The 14,898-nt window shown below is 45.0% G+C and overlaps 1 protein-coding gene across 3 annotated transcripts in view; it reads left to right on the top strand.

Annotated features, from left to right (window-relative positions):
* LOC119966090 (secernin-1-like) overlaps positions 1 to 14,297 on the top strand; it is a 131,614-nt gene extending 117,317 nt beyond the window's left edge. For all 3 annotated transcript variants that reach the window (XM_038797289.1, XM_038797288.1, XM_038797287.1), the window contains 2 exons: positions 11,340 to 11,499; positions 12,646 to 14,297. In XM_038797289.1, coding sequence (XP_038653217.1) covers positions 11,340 to 11,498 — 159 coding nt within the window. In that variant the 3' untranslated portion in view covers position 11,499; positions 12,646 to 14,297. The remainder of the gene's footprint in view (positions 1 to 11,339; positions 11,500 to 12,645) is intronic.
* Positions 14,298 to 14,898: the final 601 nt, after the last annotated feature.

Below are 14,898 nucleotides of genomic sequence, written 5' to 3'. Positions count from 1 at the left end.
TACAAATGATCACAATTTACCTCAAGTCTCTCCTCTTCAGACATAAGTAGATATTATCCCTTTGAACTGAATTGGCCAAATTCGTCTTGGGAGATCTGTTCTGTTCACTGAGATTTCACTGGGGGCACGCTTGTGCGTCGTTGTTCCTATGGGTCTTGGGTGAAGCGAAAAATCTGATACTTGATTCTTATACTGTTCTGACCTGTGTCATAGACATTTTAAACTGGTGTTCTGTTCCAAACTGCCGAATGGTGTCTGTCTTCTAACCACAGGTCCATACCTCAAGACATTGTTTTCCAATATTCAGACCTGTGGTCACAAGTGCCACCTCGAGTTCTTCCTTTTTGCATTTTGCAAACTTTTGATCTGTGCATTGCAAACATTCCTTAAATAGATCAGGTTAAAAAGGTTATTGAATATGTCTGATTTCAAATTGACCAAAAACTTCAAATCATGCCTGTAATCAGTCATTTTAGCACAAACAGGGCCTTATCCCTACAGTCGGGAGAACACAATTCCAAAGTAATTGCTTGCCAGCGTGAAAGAGACTTTTGCCATCACTCTAAAAATTTGTGCCCCAGCCCATCACGATTCTCACTGCTGTCAGGAGCAGAAAATTCCACCCTTTAATCCATTTCCTCTTCCAAAAATGGTGTATTGTTAAATTAAATCACAAGGTGGGGAAGTGTAGTTATTATTTTTATGTAGGAAATGTGCAGCTAATTTGCTAATAGCAACTTTCCACTAACTATAATGTGGCAACAAACAAATACTTTAGCAATGCTCAATGAGAGAGAAATATTGGCCAGGACACCGGAGTTACCTCGCAATCTTTGAAATAGTGCCATGGGATCTATGTCCATTTGCAAAACCAGATGGCTTTACATCTTATCCAAAGAAGTTGGGGGAAGATTCTGAAGAGGTCTGAAAATTGGTTTGGGGGGGGGGGGGGGGGGAGAGAGAGAAAGAGTTGTGATCTGCTACCTGCTAGTTTAAATAATAGTGGTTTACAGCCCAGTGTGAAGTGCGCTGCTGTGTATCTGCGCGGGGCCCAAGCTTGTGGGAGGCTAGCATCATTTTAAGCCAGTCTGTACCTCTAATAGCTGAGATAAATTCTGGCTGCAGTATTTTCTCGAATTATTTAAAGACAAGTCTTTGAAATTGAAAAAGAATTGAAATGGACAGAGGGCATGCGTCAATGCTCCCGATGATGCTGACTGGAGATCTTGATGTAGAGATGGACAGGAGGAGAGAGATCGACTTCCCATGGGGCCAGGAGACTCTCTAGACAGACACCAAAAAGGCAGGTGAAACGTAATCAGGTGGTCATTGCCAGGCATCCAGCACCAGGATCTGAATACAGTGCAGGAATGGGTTTAATGAATTCACACAAGTGAAGCCCATGGGGCAGCACGGTAGCATTGTGGATAGCACAATCGCTTCACAGCTCCAGGGTCCCAGGTTCAATTCCGGCTTGGGTCACATTCTGTGCGGAGTCTGCACATCCTCCCTGTGTGTGCGTGGGTTTCCTCCGGGTGGTCCGGTTTCCTCCCACAGTCCAAAGATGTGCAGGTTAGGTGAATTGGCCATGATAAATTGCCCATAGTGTCCAAAATTGCCCTTAGTGTTGGGTGGGGTTACTGGGTTATGGGGATAGGGTGGAGGTGTTGACCTTGGGTGGGGTGCTCTTTACAAGAGCCGGTGCAGACTCGATGGGCTGAATGGCCTCCTTCTGCACTGTAAATTCTATGATCTAAAGATAAGTAAAGATAGGGGCTGGTTTAGCGCACTGGGCTAAATCGCTAGCTTTTCAAAGCAGACCAAGGCAGGCCAGCAGCACGGTTCAATTCCCGTACCAGCCTCCCCGAACAGGCACCGGAATGTGGCGACTAGGGGCTTTTCACAGTAACTCCATTGAAGCCTACTCGTGACAATAAGCGATTTTCATTTCAAGTGAATGAATCTTCAAATGTAATTTTGTTAAAATGAACCACCAGGCATTCGCGCTCTCTCTCACTCTTCCATTCACTTATCAATGCTCTCTTGCTTTTCCATTCACTTATCAATGCTCTCTTGCTTTTCCATTCACTTATCGCTCTCCTACCAATAATCTTTGTTTTAAAATTTAGAGTACCCAATTCATTTTTTCCAATTAAGGGGCAATTTAGCGTGGCCAATCCACCTACCCTGCACATCTTTTGTGTTGTGGAGGCGAAACCCACGCAAACACGGGGCAAATGTGCAAACTCCACATGGACTCCTACCAATAATCTTAATCAAATTTGACTCCTATCTAACACTTAGTTTGATTTCACAGTCGAGCACTTAGCACTGCTGCAAGCCTCAACCACATCTTTCAAATTTGCATGCACTGCCAACTATTCAACTATGATGGGCGCAACACCCAAACACATTGTACACACTCCTCCTGTCTCTTACAGAAGGACACAGTGGTCGACAACTGAAGGGAACAGCAGCAGAATTGTGCTCAACCACAATCTGTAACCTCATGGTCCGTCTTATCTCCCAATCAACCATTATCATGGGGGATCCACCCCGGTTCGATGAAGAGTGCAGGAGGCATGCTTAGAGCAGCACCAGGCACACCTAAAAATGAGGTGCTAACCTGGTGAAGCTACAACACAGGACTGTTTACATGTCAAATAGCATCATCAGAAAGTAATAGCAACGGATTAGATCTAAGCTCTGCTCCACCTCCAGTTGTGAATGCTGGTGGACAATTAACCAGTTAACTGGAGGAGAATGTCTGCAAGTATCCTCATCCCTGATGGGGGAGTTCAGCACAAAAGTGCAAAAGAGGAGGTTGAAGCAGTTAGAACCATCTTCAGCCAAAAGTGCCACGTGGATGATCCATCTCTGGCATATGTGGTACTGGGACCTCTGAAGGAGGCAGTCTTTAGCCAATTCAACTCTCCCCACGCGATATCGAGAAACGGCTGAAGGCACTTGATGTGGCAAAGGCTATGAGTCCTGACAACATTCTAGCAATAGTACTTATTAGGCTATTCTAATGCAGTTACAACACTGGTATCTACTCAACATGTGGAAAATTGCCCAGGTGTTCTGTTCACAAAAGCAGGACAAATCCAAACTGACGTATTACCGCCCTATCATTCCACCCTCGATCATCAGTAAAGTGATGGAAGTGATCGTCGGCAGTGCTACTTCTCAGCAATGACCTGGCCACTTATGCTCAAATTGCATTCTTCCAGGGCCATTCTGGTCCTAACCTCATTACAGCCTTGGTCTAAACACAGGCAAAAGAGCTCAACTCCAGAAGTGAGGTGAGAGTGACTGCCCTTGGCATCCAGACTGCATTCGACTGTGAAGGAAGCTGTGTTGTTCAAGGTCAATTATCTCAGTCCTGAGCATCACTGTAGGAGATCCTCAGGGTAGTGTCCCAGGCCCAACCATCTTCAACTGCTTCATCAATGACCTTCCCTCCATCATAAGGTCAGAATTGAGAATGGAATGTTCAGCACCATTTGCAACTCTTCAGATACTGAAGCAGTCCGTATCTATCTGCAGCAAGACCTGGACAAAATTCAGGCTTGGGCAGATAAGTGGCAAGTAAGACACATGCCATTCAACTGTCAGGCAATGACCATCTCCAACAATTGAGAATTTTGCCTACTCCCCTTATATTTAATGGAATTACCATCGGTGAATCCCCAACTATCAACATCCTGGGGATTACCATTGACTATAAACTGAACTGGGCCAGCCATATAATTCCCGTAACAGCCACCCCGAACAGGCGCCGGAATGTGGCGACTAGGGGCTTTTCACAGTAACTTCATTTGGAGCCTACTTGTGACAATAAGCGATTTTCATTTTTCATTTCATTTCATATAAATACTGTGGCTACTGGAGCAAGTCAGACTGAGATATTTTCAAGGAGTGACTCATCACCTGACTCCCCAGAGCCTGTCCACCGTCTCCAAGGCACCAGTCGGGGAGCCTGCCCACCGTCTCCAAGGCACCAGTCGGGGAGCCTGCCCACCGTCTCCAAGGCACCAGTCGGGGAGCCTGCCCACCATCTCCAAGGCACCAGTCGGGGAGCCTGTCCACCATCTCCAAGGCACCAGTCGGGGAGCCTGCCCACCGTCTCCAAGGCACCAGTCGGGGAGCCTGCCCACCGTCTCCAAGGGACCAGTTGGGGAGCCTGCCCACCGTCTCCCAGGCACTAGACGGGGAGCCTGCCCACCGTCTCCCAGGCACCAGTCGGGGAACCTGCCCACCGTCTCCAAGGCACTAGACGGGGAGCCTGCCCACCGTCTCCCAGGCACCAGTCGGGGAACCTGCCCACCGTCTCCCAGGCACCAGTCGGGGAGCCTGCCCCCTGTCTCCAAGGCACCAGTCGGGGAGCCTGCCCACCGTCTCCAAGGCACCAGTCGGGGAGCCTGCCCACCGTCTCCAAGGCACCAGTCGGGGAGCCTGCCCACCGTCTCCCAGGCACCAGTCGGGGAGCCTGCCCACCGTCTCCAAGGCACCAGTCGGGATTGCATGGAATACTCTCCACTTGTCTATATGAGTGCAGCTCCAACAACACTCAAGAAGCTCAACACCACCCAGGACAAAGCGGCCCATTTGATAGCACCCTATCCACCACAATAAATATTGTCACCATCCACCACCGATGCCCAGTGACAGCAGTGTTTACTATCTACAGGATGCACTGCAGCAACTCACCAAGGCTCCCTCAACAGCACCTTTCAAACTTGTGACTTCTGCCACCTCTAAGAACCAAGGGCAGCAGATGCACGGGAAGCAGCTGTAAGTCTGCCTCCCAAGTCGCACACTATTCTGACTTGGAATATCGCTGTTCCTTCACTGTCATTCTGTTACAGATCCTGGAATTCCCTTCCTAACAGAACTGGAGGTGTACCTACACTGCCGAGGACAGCAGTGGTTCAGGAAGACTGCTCCCCACCACTTTCTCAAGGGCTATTTAAGGATGGACAATAAATGCAGGCTTAGCCAGCGATGCCCACAATTCTTGAATAAAAAAATTACTTGTCAAATATTTTTGTTAAATACCTACTGGTGTTAAAGAGAAACCGTTTACATATAAATTACTGTTAGTATTAACCGTATATGTTTGGTTGCGATTACAGTAAAAACAAGAATGTGAACCAACCTGGTAAATTTTCAGATATGTTGCTTTAGTAATTTCATATTGTGGGAACAATTTATGGTTGAATGTTCAAATTTTCTTTTTGAGGGGGAAGAGTGTAGGATGTTCATTTTGTTATTATGCCCCCTCAGTTGGAGAGCTTTAAATAAAGTTAGAATAGAATCATAGGGCGCGATTCTCCGCTGCCCACGACGGGTCGGAGAATAGCGGGAGGGCCTTCCCGACATTTTTCCCGCCCTCCCGCTATTCCCCCCCCCCCCCCCCCCCCCCCCCACGGCCGCCCCACGACACAAATCGCTGCTCGCCGTTTTTTATGGTGAGCAGCGATTCTCCCCTGGCCGGTGGGCCGAGTTCCCAGGCCTTTACGGCCGTTTTCACGAGCGCAAACACACCTGCTCTCACCGTTCGTGAAAACGGCCGCAAAGTGCCGTTCCGGACAACCATGGCATGGGCCCGCGATCGGTGGGCACCGATCACGGGCAGCGGGTCCGATACCCGTGCACTCTTTGTTCCTCCGCCGCCCCGCAGGATCAGTCCGCGGGGCGGCTGAGGGGCATGACGGCCCGCGCATGCGCGGGTTTGACTCATATGCGTGATGACGTCATCCGTGCATGCGGAGGTTGGAGCCGTCCAACCCGCGCATGCGCGGCTGATGTCATCGCGCGTGTCAGCCGCCGTGACAATGCCGTGCTTCACGGGGCCGCGCTGCTAGCCCCGCCCGGGGGGTGAATCGGGTCCCGGGAGGGGGCGCAGAGGCTGCCGTGAAACACGGCCAGTTTCACGGCAGCCTTTACGACTCTCCGCATTTGCGGAGAATCGCGCCCATAGAATCCTTACAGTGTAGGAAGCCATTTATACCATCGAGACTGCACCGACACTTCGAAAGACCACTCCACCCAGGTCCACTTCCCCCGTCTTATCCACGTAACCCCATAACCAAACCTGCACATAACCTGACACTAAGGGGCAATTTATTGTGGCCAATCCCCCTAGCCTACACATACTTGCACTGTGGGGAGAAACTGCAGCACCCGGATCCGAGACATCCATGCAGACACGGGAGAACATACCAACTCCACATGGACAAGTCACCCAAGGCCGGAATTGAACCCTGACCCCTGGTGCTGTGAGGCAGCAGTGCTAACTACTGTGCTACCGTGTCGCCCCAAGAGTTGTACAATACACATTAACTGACTTGTGATAGGATAGCATTCGCCATGGTCACTAACTGCGCATTCAGCAAGTCAGAATTTTTGCAGTTCGGATACATTTCGTTATGGTGTCTGCAAAGTGTGCACTTGATGACATGTTGCGCTATAGGGAAGCTGTTTGTCCTGAGAAAGTCACGTGCTTTCTGTCAACTTCCTAGCCCAGTGATAACCCAATGAACCCTGTCATGACATAAAAGTCTGCACCTTATGCACCACTAGATGATGAACTGGGAGATGATGCAGACCTCAGCTGCTCCGTCCAAACCATTGGCAGCAGCATCCTAGCCCAGCTCTGAAGTTGCAGATCTGTCGACAGTAGGTGACCTGAGTTCTGTGAGCACGTGCTTTTAAAAACACATACAATACAGATATTGCCCCGGCTTATGTTGAAATAAGGTAAATGCTCCTGGAAGACCGTAGGAGATTCAGGCTTTCTGCTACAAGCCCTCTTCCTCCTGAAGCCTCTGCAAGCAGCTTGTTGTCTTCTCTGCTGCTTCAGCTCAAACTCCCTTTGTGCTCTTAGTAAAGGGAGATGCAAATGAAGCAGTCATGACTAGAAGCAAATCATAACCAGAAGTTTTGAAATCAGAATGAAGGCTTTCTTCATGTGTCTGTTCCATCCTTGTCAATATCCCCAACTATCAGACTCCTGCACTAATTAATCAGAGCCAGTAGAAATTAATCAGCAGCTAACCTGCAAGTGGTGATTATCCCTTTAAATAGTATTGGTGGCTGGTACTTCCTGCTGCTGAACACATATTCAGTTATACTGGTTAATGAGCGTTAACTGGAGCTAGAAATGTCGGTGCTAGCATTAAATCAACATTGCGTACTGACTGACGTCACGATCTGACTATTCTGCGTACTTCTGACATATATTCTTAAAACTCCCTAACGCTTTCGCTGAGCGTGTTCAGCATGTGCCATACCAGTATGTGCAGCACACGTACTGATATCAAAACAGCACCCATGATGCCAAAATTGCAAGTGATCAGAGCCCAATTTTCTGTCATTATATTCGCTGGCTTTACAGTTGTCCGATTCCAGTTTAGCTCAGTTGGCTAGACTCAAGCATGTGGTTCAAAATGACTCCCAACAACATGCGGCTTGATCCTTGTTCAGGCTAAGGTAGACTTGTGGCTTGCCTTCTCACCCTGCCCCATAATAAAATCACAGCATAAGCGACCCTCAAATATTGGAAGATGCTATTGAAGAAAAGGGTAATGCAGGAATCATTACATACCTTTAAAAAGAGTAATTTCTGTTGCTTCAATATTTTGGCCAACAGTGAGCCCACCTTAATAATTAGAAATTTAGACTTCTAAAAATAGAAAAGTCAAAACAATCACTTTTTCTATTTAGTAAATTATATTGTCCCATGAAAACCATCATATTGGAGGCTTTACTAACGGCGCCCCTGCTGTTCTCGCCAGCTCGGTACTCCACAAGCCCGGTGGTGGTGGTGGCAGCCCTGAGGGTGTGGGGGCAATGGAGACAGCACACAGGATTGGAGGGGGCATCAGCGTGGTCACCGATTTGTGATAATCACTGTTTTGCTCCGGGGGGGGGGGGGGGGGGGGGGGGGGTGCTGGATATGGGCTTTAGAAAGTGGCAGTGGGCAGGGATTGAGAGATTTGGGGATCTCTTCATTGAGGAGGGTTTCCCGAGCCTGGAGGCATTGGAGGAGGAGTTTGAGTTGCCGGGTGGGAACGGATTTCGGTACCTGCAGGTACGGGACTTTATTCGGAGGCAGGTTCCAGGCTTTCCTCGCCTCTCCCTGAGGGGACTACAGGATAAGGTGATGTCAACAACAGGAGTTGGGGAGGGGAGGGTCTCGGGAGATATACAAGGAATCAATGGAGTGGGAAGGGGTCCCAGTCGGGGAGGTGAGGAGGAAGTAGGAGGAAGAGTTGGGAGGGGAGTTGGAAGTCGGAATATGGGGAAAAAGGCCTTGAGGAGAGTTAATTCATCCTAGTCGTGTGCCAGGCTTAGCCTGGTCCAGTTCAAGGTGGTTAATAGGGCTCACATGACTGTGGCCCGGATGAGTAGGTGTTTTGAGGAAGTGAAGGACAGGTGTGGCCGCTGTAGGTGAAGCCTGGCGAATCATGTACATGTGTTCTGGTCGTGTCCAAAGTTTTTTTTTTAAATTTAGTGTACTCAATTCATTTTTTCCAATTAAGGGGCAATTTAGAGTGGCCAATTCACCTACCCTGCACATCCTTTTGGGTTGTGGGGGCGAAACCCACGCAAACACGGGGAGAATGTGCAAACTCCACACGGACAGTGACCCAGAGCCGGGATCGAACCTGGGACCTCAGCGCCGTGAGGCAACAGGGCTAACCCACTGAGCCACCGTGCTGCCTTGTCGTGTCCAAAGTTGAGGGGATTCTGGCAGGGATTTGTGGATGTCATGTCAGAGGTCCTGGAAGGGAGGGTGGCCCCGAGTCTGGAAATGGCAATATTTGGGGTATCGGAAGATCAGGGGGCCCAGGGCGGGGGGGGAGGGAGGCCAATGCCCTGGCCTTCTCCTCCCTGGTGGCCCGGAGATGGATTTTGCTGGAATGCAGGGACTCGGAGCCTCCAAAGTCAGGCGTATGGGATAGTGACATGGCAGAGTTTTTCAGTCTGGAGAAAATTAAGTTCACCTTGAGAGGTTCAACACGGGTTCGCCCGGAGGTGGCAGCCGTTCATCGACTTCTTTAAGGAAAACTGACCGTCAGCAGTAAGGGGGGGGGGGGGGGGGGGGAGGAAAATGGGAGGCATGGTAGTGTAAGACAAGGACATGGGACTTGCTATACGGATAATCAGGAGATGGGGGGGGGGAGTCAGGTATGTTATTTTAGTGTTGTTGCGTGTGTTGGCCTGCTCGATTGTTTAAGAAATGCTAAATTGTTAAAGTGTGAAAATTACAAATGCTTCAATAAAATATTTTCCAAATAAAAATGTCTTAATGTGCGTTTACTATACACTTGAAAGTGCATGCAAAAATAGAACTTCTGCCTGCTGAAAACTTTCAAGTAAAATCATTGCACTCCAGAGAAAATGAGCTACCTGTTTTCAACTATAAGCGGTGAAAATCACTTTTATATTTGATTGCTGTTCCTTCAGTACTGTAACCCAGATTAGAGACCTGTGCAGAGGTTTTGGAAAAGGTTTCGATCATCAAGGGGACCAGTGCAAGCGGAGGAGTTGGACAATGTGACTGAAATCTTAAAGACTTGGCATGTCATGCACATCATAAGTGTGTGATAAATCTGCTTCTAGAGACATTATTATTCTAACATGGCCACTGTGATCAGGCTTCTCACTTTGCCAGCATTCAGAGTAATTGTCGTTGTGAGATTTTGGCTTGCTGGCTGCAAACTCCTGATACAAACAACTTGAATAAAGCACATGTAAAGGAAAGAAGTGGAAACTGAACTGGAAAAGCACTGGAATAAAATTGGAAGTGGTTGTGTTTTTTTTTTCGCAGGTTAGTGGGAGTGAAGATTGAGGGAACAAAAGCCTGGTCAAAAAACTATTTATAGGAGACTTCTAAAGGAAGGCAAGTTGTAAAGAGTTTCAAGTAGCCAGGAGTCTGATGGTGGAGTGACACATTGTACAGGGATGGTGATTGGGGAATAGAAGTAATCTGGTATTTAAGGAGTATGTTAGGAACTTAAAAGGAAGAGGATCTTGACTTGGCTAGGACATGGTTTGTCAGACCTTGCACAGCAAACTGACCGGCTGCAGAGCTATTTATCACTTGGGCGGCACAGTGGTTAGAATTGCTGCCTCAGGGCGCCTGGGACCCAGGTTAGATCCCGGCCTTGAGTGTGGAGTTTGCACTTTCTCCCGTTGTCTACGTGGTCTGGTTTCCTCTCACAGTCCAAATATGTGCAGGTTAGGTGGATTGGCCATGCTAAATTGGGAACTGGGTGATGGGGATAGGGTGGAGGCCTGGGTTTAAGTAGGGTGCTCTTTCCAAGGACCGGTGCAGACTCGATGGGCTGAATGGCCTCCTGCACTGTAAATTCTATGTTAGTGCATTGAGATAAAAATGTAGCGCAGTCTGTTTTGAAATAAGTTTAAGTTGCAAAATTAGCAGCAATGTATAAAAAGTACTTCCAACAGCTGGTATCATTCAAAATTCTACTGATTGACATGAAGAATGCTGCTCATTTGTAACAATTGGTGCAATCCAAGAGAGTGGCACAGCAATAGTGCAAAGCAATGGGCAATAACTATGTTCCTGCCAGTGATACCCCCATTCAGAGAACAAATTTATAGCAGCGGGAGTGACCAGATGACAATCAGAAGAAAGAACCTTGGGAGATGTTTTTCTTTTACTAACTTGGTGGCACGGAGATTACTGAACTGTTCTTAATTATTACTCCCACTGAGATAAGCTAACATGCCAAACTTGAACCTCTGTGGTCTGTGAATAAACTTACTGGAGCAGCAAAGGAGCTGTTCATACACCATTGCAGAAGATAATTGGAAATACATTTTGGAAGTAAGAACAGGGAAATGAAATACATGTTAAATATTTGATTTTACTAACCATTTATTTCAATGGATATGCATGGCAAGCGCAGTACCAAACATAACCTAAAAATGTGGTGCCAAGTTGGTGAAGTTACAACACATGCTTAGCATTGGAAGCAGCATGCTATAGGCAGGACCCACAACCAACAGATCAAATCATAGTTTTGTAGTCTTGCCACATCCAGTCGTGAATGGTGGAAGAGGATTAAACACCTAACCAGAGTAGGAGGCTCCACGAGTATCTGATCTTCAATGATGGTGGAGATGGTGGTGCTAGGGACAAAACTGCAACTATCTTCAGCCAGGAGAGCTGAATGGATGGTGCATCTCAACTCCTCTAGATCCCCAACATCACAGATGCCACTCTTCAGCCAATTTACTTTGATTTTGTGAAACCGCTATATTCAAAACAACTTTTTCAGTAGAACCATTTTTCTCCATAGGAGCCTGGACAGAAGCTTTGGCAAACTATGCTGGATCTGGAAAAACAAGGTGTGGAAGCCATGCAGGATATCTTGAAGTGTGAAGGACCTGTTGATCCTTCGGAAGTGGTGGATCTCTTTTATGACTGTGTGGACACCGAAATAAAATTTTACAAGTGACGTATGTGCAAGTTTCTTGTTTTATGCTAACAAACAACAATTAGTTCTTAGAATACATCACCAAATGTGCTTCAAACTTTATTTATAGGAATGTGAATAGCTAAACATTTTTGAGCACAATGCTAAAGTATTCTTAAAGTGATCAATCCGAGAAAACAACTGAAATGAGGTTAGATTGTTGAAATATGAAACATTTTCTAAACAGGATAATAAAATAACATGTTTATGAAATTCTGTAACATGTATACTGAAGAATTTTGGTGTATGTACAACAAAGGTATACTGAAGGGTCAGATTGCATCTGTGGTGAGAACCCAAGTTAATAACGTTATAGGCCTGAAATATGAACTCCGTTTCTCTGCACAGATGTTGCCTGACCTGTTGCGTATTTCCAGCATTTCCTGATATAATTTCAGATTCTTGGGGATTTGGTTTTATATTTTAATTAATGCAACTGTGAACTACCGCATTTTGGATTTCAGGTTAAAAATGTAAGTGTTCGTAAACGGGAAAATTGAATATAAATGGGTTTACTCAAAATTTTTTCTTTTCAAAATTCTTCAAACCATGCTTACAGCTATTTTGCAAAGTATAATGCTGAAAGGAATTAGTATACATCGGTAGCTGCATCCCAGAACCCTTTTCCTTCATGTAAAACATACGGTTGACTACATATGACGAGAGGAACTAAAGATATGTTCTACATTTAAAGCTGTCCATTTGTACAAAGAGATGAAAGACAACCTTTACCAGTCAGTGATGGTAGTTGGGGAGGCTTGTATATCTTGATGCTTCCAATTCTATCATGCTTAACTCAAATTCTTTCATTCAACGTCTGAGGATAATTTCCAGTTTTATTCATGTTGGGCCCTAAAAACTTTGATTTCTTCAAAATATTCTCAGTATGACTATGAGGCATAAATGGCAATTAGTGAAAAATAAATTCTTAACAGTTATGAAGAAAGTGTCTACTACAAGAGCAACAAATGTATGGGTGAATATAACAAGATGCTCAGCGTGAAATATTGTGGTGGTTCAAAACCAACTGGATGCCAACATTATCGCATTAGAGGAATGCGCCTCCATGAACTTCCTGTATCCCTATTTTTTATATTATGTTCTTAAATGGGTTTTTTTTCTTTTGCAGCTGGTAGCAGTTGCCCCATTGGTCTTTGTAGGCCTCTCTGGAAAAAGGTGAGAGGGTTCTTCAAGACAAAATATTGTCTCTTCAAATGAAATACAAAAGCGAAGATTTACACATGCTTGGTTGGTCTCCTTTTCCAGATATTTCAGCTGCTCACTGAAGTGAAAACTTCATACATCCAATTGTGTATTGTCCTAATCTTTGTGTCTAGTGGTAGAAAACATTGTTTTTTTTAAGTGTATGCATGCAGTTAGTATAAAGCAGGCTATTCTAAATGCTTTATGTTTGTGATGATGGCATTTACATTCTTCAAAATCATTAATTGAGTAAAGAATAATATCCAGGTAACAAAGAAACAGAGTAATCCGCATTGAGCTATGATTGGTGCTCTTTGCATGGTAGTTTTGTAAATTTGTTTGTGGTGGTTCTTGTCAAATTTGAATTGGACAGACCTTCATTCTGTCCATGGTTAACATACAAGTTGTGCTTTGAAATTTCTTATGATTTACTACATTTAATAGCTATTGAGTCTTGTGTCGCTCAATATATCCCAGCTGCCACAGCATTGGGACATGAACATTCCTTTAATATGAATAAAAACTCCAGAACTTGGGAAACCAATAAATATTATAATTTAATGAAAATTCCATACATAGTATATATTGTGCAAGGGAGAGTGTGCTATGTCCTGTTCCTGGCTGTCGGTTACAGCTGCAGGCGTAAATTGTTCCAAGCTGTGCTCCTGCAATTGATATCAACATTTCATGTATTTGTACCCTTAAGCATCACTTTCAGCCATCCTTTTTTCTTTTAATATCGTTGCCATAACCGATGCAGTCAGGATATTTTCTGGTTTACTAATTGCCTTTCCTAAACTGCAGCTAGTGGCTCCTGTTCAAGTAAACATGATGTATGCAGTTCCTTGATTTCTCAGCTACCTGTAGAGTGATGCTGAACTGTCAGCTGCTATCGCGTAATTATGAACCCAGCGCAATTGGCGATCATCCATGGATCTTCTATTTTTGAATCCCAATTATCCCAAGTTAGATTGTTTCAATAACAAGAAATTTGAGTTGAATCCTGTAATAGCTCAAGATGACTTTGTAGCAATTAAATTGATTACTGATTTGTAAATTAGTTCCAGCTTAATCATTAACTAAAATAATCCATATTGAGCAAATTTGTGTCAACGTTTAATGCTTTAAATGGTCAGTCCCAATTGGACAATAGCTAATCGGCATCACTGGCTCTTAACTTTACAACACCACATGATCAGTATATTTTCAATTGTAGTATAACTTGGGAAGCTGGATTACATGTTATATATCGTGTTGAGATGTGAGTCCTGTACTTATAATCAGCAGCTCCAATCTGTGGACAGCAAGATTGAAGAATATGTACTACGTGGCAAGATTGAGTGCCCTGTTGGACATTACAGTGATATTAGTTTTATTCTTTCTTTGTTTCATGTTGGCTCTGGTCTGACCATTTTTAATTAACTATTGAAGTCTGTCAAGATGATGGAAATTTCAGTACCTCGCTAGAACTGATGTCAGAATCACTTTCTCTATTAAACAACCATGATGTGGATTGGTCGGTATTTCCTCTGGCAGAATAGTGATATGCAGACAATAATAAACTGATTAAAACATCAATGTTTTGCGTTGCCGCTGTGCATATATACATCTCCTGGGACAATGGACAGTGGAAGCTTCCATTCATTTGTAGGCCTTTTTTGTTCATCTTGCACTGTTTCTGAGGGTCTGATAACCAAGAAACATACTATTCCTGGGAGAAAGTACTCCTCGAACATTCACCTACGCCTTTTCATCGAAATTCCAACCCGTGTTGCTTAAAAAAGAGCTCTTTTCTGTAACCTTAGGCAGGAGCTGCCTCTGTGTGATCACTCACTCCATGATGCACACCGGAAGTCCCCGCCTTTTTTGTTCATACAAAAATTTGTATAACTGTATTCTATAACTAGCTATCAAATCCTGATCCAACAAATTCAGGATTATCTCAGCACCCTGGTAGTTCACATTTGAAAAGCATACATAATCTTTTATAATAAAAAAACTGTGCCAGCATTTATTATGCAAAATAGACCCAATAACTGAGGTAAATGTTCTCTAAAGCTATTGAATCATCATCATACACATGTGTAAACTTTAAGAAATGTGTATACTCCTTTTTATTGCCTCATTTTATTGTTTTAAAACACAATATGCCATTCTGCCACAGAACACAACTTCAGCT

Source organism: Scyliorhinus canicula, chromosome 5 (genome assembly GCF_902713615.1).
Source record: "Scyliorhinus canicula chromosome 5, sScyCan1.1, whole genome shotgun sequence".
Classification (NCBI taxonomy): Eukaryota; Metazoa; Chordata; class Chondrichthyes; order Carcharhiniformes; family Scyliorhinidae; genus Scyliorhinus; species Scyliorhinus canicula.
The sequence above is the reverse complement of the archived record's forward strand: the minus strand, read 5'-3'. Positions and strand labels throughout refer to the sequence as shown.